Source organism: Cornus florida, unplaced genomic scaffold, assembly GCF_030987335.1.
Source record: "Cornus florida cultivar Cherokee Brave unplaced genomic scaffold, ASM3098733v1 CherokeeBrave_3.0.0_Hap2_Chr10, whole genome shotgun sequence".
NCBI classification, from domain to species: Eukaryota; Viridiplantae; Streptophyta; class Magnoliopsida; order Cornales; family Cornaceae; genus Cornus; species Cornus florida.
Genome location: NW_026775580.1, coordinates 89,517,407 through 89,534,301, shown reverse-complemented (window position 1 = coordinate 89,534,301; position 16,895 = coordinate 89,517,407). Strand labels below are relative to the sequence as shown.

The 16,895-nt window shown below is 36.6% G+C and overlaps 1 protein-coding gene across 5 annotated transcripts; it reads left to right on the top strand.

Annotated features, from left to right (window-relative positions):
- Positions 1-5,487: 5,487 nt before the first annotated feature.
- Positions 5,488-16,731, top strand: LOC132280000 (tRNA (guanine(37)-N1)-methyltransferase 2-like). Of its 5 annotated transcripts, none has more exons than XM_059782096.1 (12): positions 5,488-5,601; positions 5,863-6,035; positions 7,220-7,317; positions 7,921-8,025; positions 10,974-11,036; positions 11,289-11,362; positions 12,303-12,828; positions 12,900-13,019; positions 13,186-13,344; positions 14,570-14,676; positions 16,154-16,228; positions 16,338-16,731. In XM_059782096.1, the coding sequence occupies exons 2-12, from the start codon at positions 5,884-5,886 to the stop codon at positions 16,428-16,430; spliced, it is 1,572 nt and encodes a 523-aa protein (XP_059638079.1). In that variant the 5' UTR covers positions 5,488-5,601; positions 5,863-5,883; the 3' UTR covers positions 16,431-16,731. The 5 variants fall into 5 exon arrangements, with proteins under 5 accessions (XP_059638079.1, XP_059638076.1, XP_059638078.1 ...); XM_059782093.1 differs by having other exon boundaries at positions 13,174-13,344; XM_059782095.1 differs by having other exon boundaries at positions 5,488-5,618; positions 13,174-13,344.
- The last annotated feature ends 164 nt before the right edge of the window (positions 16,732-16,895 follow it).

The window sequence follows — 16,895 nt, the reverse complement described above, 5'->3', positions numbered from 1 at the left end:
AAAATGGCTCTCCGTTCTCTTCATATCAAAAAATGGCTCTCCGTTCCAAATTTTGATGTAGCATCCAAAAGGGCCACTAAATATGGCTCCAAAAGTAATTTATAAATCGAAACCATTATACCATAGCATTGTGATGCTTTAGGAACCTTATAATTGCCAAGTATTGAAATAGTATTATCATTAAATTTTCAATTGTCATGGACTTCAAAAGAAGTCTGAAAAGCAAAATATTTCAGATGGCCAATATTTGGATAATTTTTTTTTTAAAAAAAAAAAAACAAATTAAAAAACCAACAACCCAAGTACCCAACTCATCATTCAAAATTCAAAGTAAACAAAACTCAAGGAATAATTGAGGTACGAACCAAAATAATTAATAATCTTGATAACTTTGAACAACCAAATAATCAGTAGATAACCAATTATCCCGTTGATAATTTTTTTCCCATCATTTTGATCATTAGGACGTCTAATAATAGAACAATTGGTTAAATCAAGTAGAAGATTCAAACTCCACAACATTTTTTTCTTTCCAGAAACTTCCAAACTCACCAGTTTATTTATTTGTTTTGCAACTTTGTCTTGGCATTCTCTTCACGGATGATTTTGCAGTGGCCGACAATGAGTAGAGAGAGAACCGTAAAACAAAAAAAAAACTCCTCCTTTCTGATTTGTGAATTTTTAATGTGATTAATTTGGTGCGCTAAGAATTCCAAACTAAATAGAAAGGAATTAACTATTATAAGTATTATAATTATTGTTTGTAAAAAAAACTTATTAGAATTCCAGAACGAATAGAAGTTAACAAATTATAATTATTGTTAGTAAAAAATATTTAATGTAAACTATTTAATGATTATTTTTTATTATTTTTTATTTTTGTAATAATCAAGAACCCTTTTATATTTGATTTGACGAAAATATTTGTGCCTTTTTAATTTGGTGTCATTAAGAATTCCAAATTGAATAAAAAGAAGTTAACTATTATAAGTATTATAATTATTGTTAGCTTGGACTGAAACTTAAAAGGATCTGATAAAAAAAAATTAAAAAAAAAACCTAAAAAATAGTGTTGCAACCTGGCTTGTCCAATCTATCAAAAATATTGGGAGGTACTTAAACGGGACGTTGTTGGTGCTATTTCTAGCTTTTTTGCTATAGGGAATTTGTTATCCAGTTTTAACCATACTAATATCGTTTTAATTCCTACAATTCCCTCTCCGTAAGTTAGTCATTTCCGACCGATTTCGTTGTATAATGTGTCTTATCGGATTATTGCAAAAATTATGACTAACCATTTGAAAGGGATCATTGGCTCCCTTACCAGTGATTCTCAAAGTTCGTTTGTTGCAGATCGTCATATTACGGATAATATTTTAATTACTCATGAAATTTTACATTATTTAAAGAATAAGAGAAAAGGAAGTAAGGCGTGGATGTCCTTGAAGCTTGACATGAGTAAAGCTTATGATCGGATTGAGTGGGCTTTTTTATTGCATATGCTGTATAGGTTGGGATTGAATGAGCATTGGATTCAAATGATTTCTGCATGCCTTTCCACGGTTTCTTACTCTTTAAAAATTAATGGGAATTCGGTGGGTTTTTTCAAACAGTCAAGGGGTTTGCGTCAGGGTGAGCCTCTTTCTCCCTATCTTTTTATTATATGTGCCGAAGCTCTTTCCCTTGCTTTTCTGCGCGCTTAGCAAGCCCGGTTGTTATCTGGTATTCGTATTTGTAGGGGCGCTCCATCTATTTCTTATCTTTTTTTTTTGCTGATGATTCTATTGTGTTTTGTGCTGTAGTTCCGGAAGAAGTTTCTGTTCTGAAACGCATTTTGGCAGATTATGAACGGGCCTCTGGACAACAAGTGAATTTTAGTAAATTCTCTATCTTTTTTTCCAAGAATGCCTCTGGGTCGGTGCGCCGCTCTCTTAGTCGATCTTTGGGATTGCAGATGCAGGGGTGGCATAGTCAGTATCTTGATGTGCCGGCAATTTTGGGACAATCCAAAAGGGATGTGTTTCAGTTTTTGTTGACTAAAATTCAGGACATGTTATCTTTCTGGAAGGCGAAGTCTCTGTCCACGGGTGGGAAAGAAGTCTTGATTAAGGCTATGTTGAGTACTTTACCTACGTATGTTATGTCCTTATTTAAACTTCCCATTACTTTGTCTCACGATTTAATGAAACATATTCGGTCCTTCTGGTGGTGTAATAAGGATAAGAATCGTGCAATTCATTAGGTTCACTGGGATCTTCTTTGCCGGAGTAAGAATTCGGGTGGTCTTGGGTTTTATGATTTGGAGGCGTTCGATGTAGCTCTTTTGGCAAAGCATGCTTGGCATTTTCAGGTTACGAAGACGGGATTGGTGTATCAACTGTTTAAGGAAAAGTATTTTCCATCTTCGTCGTTTTTGGATGCTTCATTGGAGTCTAATCCTTTATGGGGTTGGCGCAGTGTTTGGTTTTCTCAGTCTTGGTTACGACAGGGCTTACAATCATTGATAGGGAATGGTTCCTCCACACATGTTTGGAATGATCATTGGGTCCTTGCGCTGCTGCATAAGCTCTCACCACCCCTGGTTTATGCTCCTTTCTCTTCTGTCATTTCTGTGGCGGATTTGATTGATCAGGCAACGTTTTCGTGGCGAGTGGATGTCTTGGTTCAGCTTTTCCATCCTCTTACGGTTCAAGAAATTCTGAAAATTCACATTAGTAGGTGGAATAAGCCGGATGTTGTTATTTGGGCTTCGGAGAGGTCGGGTAAGTTACTCGTCCGGTTTGCTTATAGATTGGCTTCTTCAATGTCCATGTTTTCTAGCGTTGCTTCTACCCATGGTTCTTGGTCCTCTATCTGGCGGTGTCGTACTCTGTTTATGGTGCAACACTTTATTTAGCGGTGTTGTCTCAATGCTTTGCCGGTTCGTGTTTCTTTATTGGCTCGGGGTTGTGATGTGTCGCCTTTATGTCCTCACTGTGGTTTGCATGAGGAATCTGTTGTGCATCTTATCTTTTCCTGTCCCCATTCAGTTCAAGTGTGGAAGGCATTTCCGTTGCGTTTTGATTTTTCGCATTTTTCATTTTCTTCTTTTCGGGATGGATGGTGATTTATGGTGCAACGGGCTTTGATATTCTCGGAATTTGATGGTGTCCTTAGTTTGATTTCTTTTTGTCTTGAGGTATTTGGAAGGCGAGAAACCGTTTAATCTTCGATGGGTTTTTATGGAGGCCTGAGTTTGTTGTTCAGAAGGCGGTTGCCCATTTTTGGGAGTTTTCAGATACTCGGTCCCTCTGTTCTTCCTTAACTCCGGCGCAGGGTAACACTTTGGTGGATTCATGGCGTCCTCTTCCTTTTGGTATTGTTAAGTGTAATTTTGATGCTTCGTTTTCTCAGCAATCCTTACGGGGAAGCGGGGGAGCAGTTTTTCGGGATTTTTGTGGTGCTGTGCTTAAGACGGTTATTTTCCGTCCATTTTCTGCTTCTTCTTCTCTGCAGGCAGAATCTATGGTGTGTCAGCGTGCTATTTCTGCTTTAGAGCTGGGTTTTTCTAGCTTATGGTTTGAATCGGATGCCAAAGTTGTTGTGGATGGAGTGTTGAGCGGGGGAGACTTGTCCATCGAAAATTGCTCCTATTTGCTTTGATATTAATTTGGATCTTCGGCGATTTTCGTCTGCCTCTTTGACTCACGTGCTTCGTCAGGGTAATAGGGTGGCTCATGCTTTGGCTTCTCCTTCCGTTGTGTCGCTTGCGGTGGCGGATTCTAGGTGCTCTTTGTTGTAGGTTTTTTTAGGGTGTTTTGTTTGTCTTTACCAGGGAAAAAAAAAAAACCCTGACTTGTCCAATTCCACTGATCTGCAACGGCTTATCCAATCCCACTGGCGTATCGGCGTGCATTATAAGGTAACAACAGAGGAAAAAACGAGCATCTACCATACTCTCTTCTTGAAGGGGCTCTGTACCCTACTGCGCTTTCTCTCCTTGGGATTTGGTTGGTCTTCAGTGTGATAAGGTTCCAAGATTTCAATCTAAAAGAATTCGATAATCGCTTGCTTCTATAAGTACGTGTTCTCCCTTTCTGCCTCAACCTTCAATACCATCTATACTGTTGTGGATACCTATATTTCGAGTCCACAGGGCAAACGCCACATCATCAACAATGGCCTATACAGCTCGGTCAAATGGTCAACGAACTACGCCACATCAGTAGCAATGACCTACATAACATGGTCAACGGTCAAAGTTACCACGGCATCAACATACTTCGAACAGAAGAACAAAGACCTGAGTTGGGAGCAGGACTCAGGATTTCCTGGGATCTGAGGACGTTTTGGTTTGGTGGCTGAAGTCCAAGGTTCGCCGAGTCGACACTCAACCTGACTTGCAGAGAGAGAAATACCATCTTGACTCCCCGAGCATTTAACTCCATCTTATTTAACGTTACTTTATAATTATTTGAGAAATTAATCTCTTTTATGAGAAATTAATCTCTTTTAATTATTTTGTTAATAGACCTTATGATGTCATTGATGACATCACCCACCTTCACTTGGCCTATAAAAGGAAATAACCTAAGGCTAAGAAAAAGGGTAGAGACAAGAAGGAAAATTCCTCCTAAACTGAGAGCTCTAAACTCTCTCTCTCTCTCTCTCTCTCTTTAAGATGGGTTGTCTTCATAACCCCTGAAGATGGATCAAGGAGTCAATGGTATTTTCTATATACACTGCCATCTCTCTCTCTCGCTTGCCTGGGCTTCCACCTCTCTCAATCCACCTCGGATTCCATCATGTTACAAGATTTACCTCACCATCTATTATTTTGTGATGATCTGGAACCCGCCTGAAAATCAGGTATCTACAACTGTCAAGGTTAGGTCGATCTCTCTCCATCCTTCTCTTTCCTCCCCCTCTCTCTCTAGCTTAATATTTCATCTGATATAATATTATTGATAAATTGGACATTGATGGGGTGTGGAATATGTGAAATGATGGTGGCGTTTTTCTGTTCCAAAATTTTGAATCTATTTGATAGATAATGTATAATTGTATATAGATAACCCTCTGACTGAGCCAAGCTGAGCATCCCTAACTCAGGTGTAGTACCTAGTTGTTACAAGATCATTTGATGCGGATGGAAAAATGATTGGGGATAAATGGTTTGGTATATAACATTATCTAAAAATACCCAATAATTTGAGTTTTTGGATTAATGGATAAACTCCACTCCTTATCGTTAATATCAGAGTCAAACCAATTATTGATCCAGTGTCACGTCAAGCGCTCGGCTTGAAAGGTATCCAAATGAGTCACACCGAGTAAGTAGGGTTACCCGACGACAATGAGAGCATTGCGAATTTGAGCAGAAAAAAATGTTACGAAGGTCATTTGTCCTAGCACTACGCAATAGTTTAGCTACCCGTTACACCGGTCCAATAAATACCGGTCCGTCACTAGCAAATAAACTTTGCGTTTTGAAACAAACCACATCGTATAAAAGCGAAGCCCCGCCCAGTACCTCCAACTACTGTACAATTAAACGATGCGTTTTAGTCAATCGTCTAAAACCTGCTGTTTGCTGTTTTAGGTGTTTTAGGGTTCATTCAGGTTTCTCTTTTGGACACGTACTGTAAACACAATTTACAATTTGAAATCTTTCTTTATTTCTCTATATTGTAGTCCGAATCTACTAAGAACCTGCTAAGAACTATTAGTTGAATTTCCACTCTGTATTTGCGTTTCTTTACATTCAGTTTCAATCAAGTTAGTACATTTTAAAATGTCTCTGTATTTGATTTACAGACATAAATTAGGTTGTATATATATGTCTATATGAGCAATAATTATTATTTTCATTATGTGTTTCAGGTTGTACGAGTTTGGAAGCCTATGAGTAGTGAAATTATGGGCTCGGTTACTAGTGAGATTAACTCTTTAAAGAGTGCAATGTTGGACGAAAGCAAGTTTGATGTGCACCTCAAATTGTGGGCGCTTCGAATCCCTCGTGAACTTTGCAAGGTTGCCACTCGGATACTTAACGGGTATGCCATGCCATGTTTTTGGCTAAACTCTGTGAAACTTTGTTAAGATTATATGGTTTGATTACAGTATATCATGCAAATTTACTACATCATTTACTCACTACCCAATTAATTTGTCGTGCTTAATATGATGAACTTTTTTTTTGTAATTTTGTTTTAGAAGTTAAATCTAATTAAATTATCTATATTTATACTAATAAATTGAGGGTGGGTCTTGGTGCAACGGTAAGGTTGCTCCATTGTGACTCATGGGTTCGAAACCAGAAACAACCTCTCCATGTGGAGGTAAGGTTGGGTACATCTGACCCTCCCCTCTGTCTGGCAATGGTAGTAGCCTGGTGCAGTGGGCTAGCCCTTTTTATATTTCTACTGATAAATTAGAAATTGTTGATGTTTTCAATCTTCAGGTGCCTTAAAATTAATTGTTACAGAGAGGAAGCTACTCTATATTATTGTTATTATTATTATTGGAATTCGTAAATTTAGTACTGACTACCATTTTTTGATGTGAACTTAACTACCTTTTCACTTGGTAACGAGTAAGAATTGTTGGATAGGATGGATTTTGTGTTGTTATTTTGCAATTCCGTGACTTGGGTGCTTTTTTATCTTGGGGTGCGGTTTGGAGCATGGAGCCGGTGGTATTTATGTTTAGTCTAGTTTTTTAGATACTGTTTTATCACTTCATAAAGCTGCTATCATCTTGCAGCTTATATGATTTGTGATCTCAAGTTTAGAATGCAAATGGAGCAGAGTTCATGTCACCTAATTATTCTTTATCATTTGATAATTAGCTGCCATATGAATAAATACTTACTAGGGCCCTGAGCTGGTTAAATAATGAACTCTCACTGCTTAGTGCTTACTACTATATTTGAAGTTTGTTTGTATAGGACGTGCTAGAAGTATCCAGTAAAAGTGAACTTTCATCTTGCTTCCAGTCTTTCCTAGAGGATCCTTGTTTATTTTATTTGGGCTACTCTTTTTTCTCAAATAGTTTTGTTGAACCTATGATTCGTGAAATGTTCTCTGTTTTGTGTGAGATCTATTTTACAAGTTATAGTTTTTTTCCTCTCCTTCTTTGAAGAAGAAAAACTATTGTTAAAATAGTTTTCAACTTACTCTTAGACTCCTTCTCAGTTTATGAACCATTGAACATTGGTCTGTCTGTTTTTTATCTGCAGATACATGTTTGACAGGCCCCGCATCAAACCTGTCACTCAAGATCCAACATGTGACAAAAATCGTTATATAATATTATCAGAAAAGGTTGAAAATTGTGGTAAGAAATGTTGAAATCCTTTTCTAATTTTATTTTTTTATTTTTTCCAATGATACCTATAACAAATGTTATGATAAACTGGCTTCCAAGTTCTAGATGGTGGCCCCTTTATCAGCCTTTTGGCCAAGAAGAAGATGTAAAGTGAATGAATAACCCCACTTTTGAGTTCTGACATTTTTGCTTCCGAAATTTTGATTCACAAGTATATTTCATTTATAGTATTCTTATACTGTTATGTATTAGAAATTCATGCAAAATTGCGCAGTCAACGTCTTGAATGGTTAGCTTTTGGATATGGTTCATTTGAACATCAGTTTTTAGGGTGTAATGCAATCTGATTTTTGGCCCATCATGAACAACTTACCATATACTGATTATTCAACTATGGATTTGCTATATGGTACTACTTGCATTTTTGTTATACCCATCTTTAAATCAGTTCTAGTTTCATCTGTCAACATAATTTAGCTGAGCTGAATGCTTATGACATGAACATATAATTATATGACATTTCATCATTTTTTGTGTAGATGATGTATTAGTTTAGTTAAACACTTAAACATGCTTACCTTACTTTTATAAATATATTTTCTTTTTGCACAGATTTATCTTATATTCCTTTTCAAAAACTTGATGAACTAAAAGCCCTATGCAAGATTGAAGTAGTTCCACATTCCTTGACACTTGGATATTCCTATTGGGGTGCAGGTGAGTTGTTATGCTTCCAATGAATTAGGGATTGGCAAAACCTTTGGGCATTAATTCTCATGGAGTACATTCTATAATTTATATGTATGTTCTTTGTGATTCATTTATGCAAATGTCATAAGAAATAATCACATATGTAAAGATTGCTCTTGTAAATGAAAACTTGGAAGCTATGTTGATGGGACCGGTAGTTGCATTTGATTTTATATATAATTCTGAAAATTCATAAATAATATTTGTAGGTTTGGGTTCTTGAGATGATGTGTGATGGAGGTGTTACCTGTGACATTGTAGATCTTGCCGTCTTGATTGTATTGGTTAAACTTTGAAAAAGAATCCAGAGGGTTAACCTAGGAAGGGATCCGGGCAAAACTGGATTAAGGGATGGCAACAGGGGGCATCTCGAGAAGTAAGAAGACTTCTCAAAAATCTGCAGACTTTTGGAGGTTGAGTGTGTAGTAAATGAGAAGAATAGATCTTTATATCGTGGTGGTACGCTCAGTTATTGTGGTTAAAGCCGTTGGATAAAAGAGGATGAGACTTGAGATTTTACGAAGAGCTGGCCCTTGCCATGTGACGAGGTTCAGAGGTAGTTGCTTATGCCGAATATAGCTATTGGGTATGAAAATTCATTAGATGTGGCATGATGTGTCAAAGGTGGAGTAGGTGAGCATTAAATAGGGTGAGGTAGCCACCTCGAGGTGTCTCGTTCCTTTTACTTATAAAAAAAAAAAAACCTCGTTCTTTTTGAGCTTGCTTCAAGGAAGGGTCTCTCTTTGGAGGAAAAATCCTCTAAGTACCCTAGATTCCAGACTCCAAGCCTAGTTTTCCTAGGATCCCACTAGTCAACATTCTGCTATTGATGAGGCTCTAAGTCCTGCTCTCAACCTAGAGATCTCTAGCGAGAATGTTTTCTTTTGATTTCTTTAGCATTCTTTGAGCCATTAGAAAGTCTATTCATAGGAGATGAAGTCTTCATTATGGAGATAATGTTTAATGCATCCTCGAGGTTTATCTGTAGGAGAGGAGCCACTCTAGGTCTTTGTGTGCCTCCACGAGATTTAGCCGTAGAAGAGGAGCTCCTCAATATTCTTGTGTGATCTCGAGGTTTATTTGTAGGAGAGGAGCCCCTCGTGTTCTTTGTTATGTCTCTGAGGTTTGTCCATAAGAGAGGAGCTCCTCGAGGTCTTATGTGATATCAAAATTTATTTGTAGCAGAGGAGTTCCTTGAGATCTGTCATGTCCTTGAGGTTTATCCAAAAGGAGAGGAGTTCCTCGAGGTTTATCCATAGGGGAGGAGCTCCTTGGGGTTTCATGTAATCTTGAGGCTTATCCGTAGGAGAGGAACTCCTTGAGGTCTTCATCATGTCCTCGAGGTTTTTCCATAGCAAAGGAACTCCTTGAGGTTTTCGTATAATCTCGAGGTTTATCTGTAGGAGAGGAGCTCCTCGAGATCTTTGTCATGTCCTTGAAGTATTCATAGGAGAGGAACTTCCTAAGGTCTTCATCATGTACTCGAGGTTTATCTGTGGGAGAGTAGCTCCTCGAGGTCTTCATAGTGAGAAATATTGTACAAAAAGCGCTATGTGGAGATCATAAGTTAAAATCACGACTACTGATTGCCTTTGTTGCTACTTTGCGGTGCTTACATGGTGATGAGTGGATACCTTGAACCAACAATATTAATTCATGTCAATAAACCTGATTTACTCCATTGACACTTTTATGGACCCATTTGGTTTGAATTAGCTTGCTTATTTAACAACTGTCAATGAGTGATTATACATACATCCAAAAGGCCACAAGATATGATTAGCCTCTTGAAACTTTGGCTGTAAACTCTACGATCTTACCAAATTGACCAAAAGTTCTACCCCCCCTTGAGTAATCCTCTTAAGAATGTGCGGTAGGATTTTTGCTTTAATCTTCGAGCGAAACTTGTGGAGACAAGATGCATGTCAAAAAGTAGGTTGGTGCATTGTTTTTAGGTGTTTACAATCTATCTAACCTGTCCTTGTATCTTGCATTGATCCTCAGTTAATCATTCATTACCAATGTTATGTTGTGCTGTTCTCTGATACAGTATTCTCTTTTCAAGAAAAACAATAGGGAACAATTCGAAAATTCGTTTTTGTGTTCTTTGAAAACTATTTTATATTTTCACCTTTTTAGCCTATTTTCAGAGAAAAGAGCCAAGCAGGACCCAAGTCTATTTATTATTCAGTAAACCATTCCGCGGGATGTGAATTCCTTCTTGAACAGTCCATAATGTTTTCAGCACCAAGAGTAGTATGTTATAAATAAAATTTTATGAAGTGGAGATGGAGAAGTTAGAGAAAACTACCCCTTTGGTGGAAGTTTTTCCAACTTAATTCGCGAATGCAGAAGTGAGAAAGCAGATGGATAATATCCTGACAGAACAAATAAAGATACAGTAGTTCTAGCTAAAAGTGGCAAATATTTCCAAGTTATATTGCAATGTCTGTGCATTCTTCATTGATTTTATCTCCACTTTTCTTTCACATGCATATAAATTCTTAAATATATACAAGTTTATTCGTATGACATTGTGAGTTCACAAATACACAATTTTTTATTTTTATTTTTATTTTTTTTATTTCATGTTCTTAGATTTGGGTAGTTGCCAAAGCTGTTGTAGTACAATGGAAAAGTGCTGGCATGACATCTAAATGGGAGGAGTGGGTTAAGAATTCTATTGTTATTGCGAGGGAAAAAAAAAAACGATATTGGCTGCTGTCATGTCTGATATTATATTACATTTTTAGAAAACAGCACCCTTGTCCATGTATACGGATCATAATGTGAATGTTGGATTCATATTCACATGACCATATCTCTATTTTTAATCTTTTCTAACATGAGGATACTGTAGTTGCATTCAGATTTTTGCATCAACTGGACTTTCTGACTCATTAATTTGATTATAGACCATGTGTTGAAGCAGATTCTGCCTACTGGAGTTGAGGTGCCTTCATCTTTTGAAACAATAGTTAAGTATTCTATTTATATTATTATTGCTTCAGCTATGTTTGCATTTTCTTTTTTTCTTTAGTTTACACAGAAAGAGCTTCTTCTTGTTTGTCTTTCCTTTTGTTGGAGCACCTTCCTACCTGTTTTCCCACTTACAACTTACTTGCTTCACTACCCTTCTACCATTGTTGACTATGCATCAGTTTTCAACATCGAAATCCTCCATGTTTAATCAGTTATGAAAAAGTTGATGTTGTTTCTTACTAATGCAGGTCACATTGCCCATCTGAATATTGCTGATGAACTGCTTCCTTACAAGGATGTTGTTGCGAAGGTTATTTATGATGTACGTCTTAATTTATTTCTGACACCAATGCATATGTTCCTTCTCTGTTGAATTATTTAATAAATATGCATAGAATGCTATTTTACATATATATATATATATATATATATATATAAACAAATTAAACAAATGTTGCCAGTCTATTCGAAGCCATGACTTCTATCTAGCTTGATTGTAAATCACGTTTGGTGATTCGATTCATGTTCATTTGGGTCTTCTTTTGCCTTTTTAGTGCCTTCAACTACTAAAACACCAATTGTAGGTTTATTTTTTTATTTTTATTTTTTATAAGTAATATTGTATTGAAAAAGCGTTCAAAAGGGGAACGCATCCCTCACAAACTACACAAGGCCAAATATGGCCTTTAAACTCCCAAAGAGTCCAAAAAATCAACTATCTCCTCCATGGCACACCTTTTGTAGTTAGTAGCGTGCTCTTCCTGATTAGATTGTGTTCCCCTTTTTAGTGCCGTCTTACTTTAGGCTTGTTTGTCATTATCTTTTGTTCATGTGGCTGTAGTTCTGGATTCTTAGACATATTTAAACTCAACAAGTCATTGTTTAGGGAACCAATACTTGTGTAGAAAATGTAAAAAATTAGGTCTGTATCTACTTTGTCCTTCACAGAACCCTTGATTAACTGGGACCAGCAGTGGATAATTTTTTAAATTTCTTTTTGGTACTTCATTAAAATTCAATAAATCCCCACTCTTCAGTATGCAAATAAAGAAAACAACAACATTGGTGTTGGAGTGGTGTAGCATTAAGATTTGCTGATGTTTGTTAAAATCTATGTATTTTTGCAACTTTTTGAGCATTGAATGCCTTTCTTGCTTTTTGTTTCTGCACTTCCATCTATTGCATTTTAATCTTTTTTCTTTCTTTTCTTTTTCTTTTTCTTTCTTTTTCTTTTTTCTTTTCCTTTTTTTTTTTTTTTCCAGAAAAATTATCCCAGAATCAAAACAGTTGCTAATAAGGTTGGAAATATTACTAACGAGTTTCGTGTGCCAAAGTTTGAAATACTGGCTGGAAAAAATGATATGGTTACAGAAGTGAAGCAATATGGGGCAACTTTTAAACTTGATTACAGCTTGGTCTATTGGAATTCAAGACTGGAACATGAACATATAAGGCTGGTTTCTCAGTTCCGAGCAGGGGAGACCATTTGTGACATGTTTTCTGGCATTGGTCCGTTTGCTATTCCAGCAGCACAGAAAGGATGCCTAGTGTACGCAAATGATTTAAATCCTGATAGCATTCGTTATTTGAAGATTAATGCAGAAATTAACAAGGTTAATGAACGTGTCTCTGCATATAATATGGATGCGAGGAAATTCATTTCTCAATTGATGGCAGTGCCTACTTCCGAGACTAATCCAGAGTCTGAGGTTCCTGTTCTCAAGGCTTGTGAAAATTGCACCGTACAGGCAAATGGGGAAACAAAGTCTGAGGACATAAGGCCTGCAGGTGCAGTGTTTATTTGATTTATATTCCTTTGGAGCATACCTGTTCATATTAAATTTTTATATCCCTTGCAGGCGAGTTGGAAGAACTAACCAGTTGCAATATAAGCAATCTGGAGGGTGTTGAAGGTTCATGTCTGAGTGCTGATGCAAGTGCAACTTCAGTCAAAAGACGTTCTGGGAGTTGTCAGGAAGGTATGATGGGCATCAAATTAGCAACACTAATTTGCATACGTGCATACAGTGATTCTATTTATTTGATGTTTCAGCATCTTGAATACGAAGATGAATGATACATCACTATTTTGTCAATTGCAATATCTTGTTAGGTGCATTTGTTCCTCTGCAGTTTCTGCTGCAGATGAGGGAAGAGCTAATGGCGCTGTTGTTTATGTAGCTGTTAGGGAAAAAGGAGGATCAGTTAAGCGAATGAGAGGCTCTGAGTCATTTGATACTAGGCTCTGGGAGCATGTTGATCACTTTATAATGAATCTACCTGCTTCTGCTTTAAAATTTCTGGGTAAATGTTGCCTTCTTTCTCTGTTGTTATTGAGCTGTTTATGTATTCAAAAGCTTTATGTTTTTTATTTGATTAGGTATCTTATTGGCGTATTATTTCAAAATTATTCTTAAGACCAAAATTTTAATCTTGCACGGTTCCTTTTAGTAAATTCTATTAAGTTCAACCACTTAGAATTAAGTTCTAACCCCCCACCACCACCACCCAAACAATCACCACCACCCAACACCAACAAAAGACCCTGCGCAGCAACAACCAAAAAGAAGAAGAAGAAGTAAAAAAAAACTCATACCTTCTTTTCCCTTCATAATGCATTTTACTTTTTTTTACTATCTTGTCTTGTGCTGTCTATGTTTCTCTGTTTTGCTCCTGAGTATTTACTGAATATTGTGGAGACTAGTAATTTCCAGGCCATTTCTCTCATATAGTCAAACCCTGACATTTGCTGAAACATTCTCTTAAATTCTCGCTATCAAATTTAACATCCTAAACATGCTTGTGTTGAGCTGTAGTTGTTTGAATGCTTAAAGGATCAGTTGATGCCCCAATTACCATGGCTTAAAAATTATTCCTAGAGATCCAAATAACCTCAAAATTTGTTCTCTCAAAATGTTTATGTCAAGTTAAGAATAATAAAGTTTGTCTTGTAGGCTTGCATATATCATTTGGACTTTACATTTGTTTCTGATGGTCATTCGATATTCTGTGATTCAACTAGCATGTATGAATCCTAACCTTTTTTCAATCACATGGTCAATTTATATGGGTGCCTTTTGAGTGTGCCATGGAAGTTGAATGACTCTACTAGGAGTTGCATAGTAATTGATTGTATAGATTTATGTTTCCTTGGAAGAAAATAGCACCATCACCATTGGTGATGAAAACTGCATATAATTTCATTTCAAGAAAACCAAACATTGATCCGATAACATTATTAGAAGTGATGGCTTCTTTTTACTTCAGTGGCCTAATTCATGAGGTGAAAGACAATGGCGCCATACAATTTTCATGGCATGCCAACTCTTCCCTATATATCTTTCAGGGGAGATGGGCTTTTTGTTCTTATTCTATCTTATTTGGCCAAATATCCACTTATAAATCTTGACAAATATCTAGCTTTGCTGTTGATTTTTCGACTATTAGAGATTATTTTGACTGGATATTCTCTCTTTTGTTTGCTAATGAGAGATGAGAAAATAAATAAAAAATTGAAATTCTTTTTCAGATGCATTTAGAGGCCTTATCCAGAGGAGATGCTGGAACGGTCCTCTACCTTGGGTTCACTGCTATTGCTTCATGCGGTCAAATGAAACAAAAGAACTGATAATTTCAGTAAGATTTTTGCACAAACTTGTTACATTTTTCTGTTTCCTCTTTTATCTGTTCCCCAGAAATGTTTAATTCATTATATTAATTCTGTCTTATGCATGTAATCAGATATATTTACTAAAGATTGTTGCTTTTCACACTTTTTGTGTGTTTAATATAAAGCATATTAGGGGAGCTGATGATCCATATAGTTTGCATAGTTGGCACATACGTGCACTATTTCAGACCTGTATTTCAATTATAATTTTTGTGGTCTCTGTCTTCATTACCTTAGAATTGTGTACAATCACTGAATTATTAAACCTTTAACCTTGAACAAGTTATTGAGTTGATTCCTTTGAAAATTGAAGCTGCTATGATTGGTAAGAATAAAAAGTATGACTGTTTGAACCTTTTTCCTTGAACATAATATCATTGTTATGCAGAACAGTGGCTTCTGAAGAAATCCTTTAAAACTGGATCCCGAAGTGGAATTTCGTTAGTGTTCGCTACTTAAGAATTGTAGAATAAACTGTTGTTTACTGAGACCTCCTTGACCAACCCATGCAATTGAAGTTAAAACTAAGTGCATTATTGGCTTCTTGGAAAAGGTTACAGAAAATGGTTTCTACAATCTTAAGCCTTTACTATTGTAGAAATCAAGGTATCAAGGGGCCTACAGAAGTTTGCAAACTTAACTCCAGGAGTGAAATTGATATGTAACAATGGGATGTGTAGGCAAGTTAAAAAATTGAGACATGAAAGGGTCTCTTGCATAATTTTAGATTTGTTCTACTGGATGGAAGTACAAGACCTTGTGCCATGTTGATCTCTTTGTTATGAATTTCTGAATCAGTTACTGTAGATTGTATTAAGTTTATGTGAACACAGCTATAGATGAAACTCTGTTGGTCTTAAAACTTTTCCGTAGGATACAATGGCCTCCTTGACCTATCTAGTAAACCCAATTCTGAGCACATCAAACTTAAAGAACCAAGCTGCTGAAGTTTGAATTTGCCCAGCCTTATAAATTTGTGTAATGATTCCATCCCAACATATTCCATTTGGTACTTCACTGATGTCCTAGCCCATGAATATTTCTGTGTCCTATTTCCTTGTATATACTTTTGTGTCACTGAATCATTTTCGGGTAAGAGTATGTATTTGTTTTGTTTTCTATTTCACATATTGCATGTGGTTTGTAGTTTTGGACAAGCAAATGCAATACTGTAGTGATGTTGGTCTTAAGTCTCTCCTGGAGTAAAACCCCAAATGGATAGCATGGACTTGCTTATTCACTCTTGGTGATGGTTTAGGCTTCACCAGTTTCTGGTTTCTTATCCTTAGCTTGTTGATGTGGTGTCCCTATTCTGGAATAGTTACTTCTCCTCCTGTTTCATTCAGCATTATTACATTCCCTGTAAACCAAACTGCGATAACGTTTACCCTTTCACTTCCAAGTACTCTTTCGTTCTACATTGTGACTTCAACTGTTTTGCAGGAGGCGGAGTGTGCCTTGAATGCTAGTATACACGACCCGATATTTCATAGGGTTAGAGATGTTGCTCCAAACAAGGTATGAACCTGAAGAAAGTTTTCTCTTGACACCAATATTTTCTGAATTTACGTGTACATGCATGTCTTTGCATCCTTTCTTGTGTTTTGAACTTTGCTCTACCATACAGGCAATGTTTTGTTTAAGCTTTAGGTTGCCGGAGGAGGCATGCTGTGGTGAAGACATGACTAACAGCATCCGCTATGCTGATGGAGAGACATAAGCACTGGTTGATCACGTCTTCTTGTGTAAAGTCTTGGGCCTTGTTTCAATTACCTAACCTGATACACAAGGCAACCAAAAACATAGAATTTGACACAGAGAACGTTAGATTAGAGAAATTAATGTCAAACAATGCTTCATATTTTTTTTTCTTCTCGCCTTCTCTTCATGTAAATTAGTGGAGTGCATGGTCTGCTTTTGAGAGGTGCCAGGGGGGTTCAGTTCAACGTCTGAAACTGCATTGTGCAATTAATATAGCACCTTAAGTCATATAATACAAGTGTTCTAATTTTGTCCTTGAAGTTGGGAAGTGTTCTTTTAGTACGTGTTTCATAGCCTGTCACATTCCTCACATGTATCAATTTTTGTCAGTGGTAAACAATCAAATTATGAATTAAGGGTGTCATTGAGAAACTATTAACATGATGAAATGATTTAATTCTGATGCCTTTTCTTGAGAGGCTTA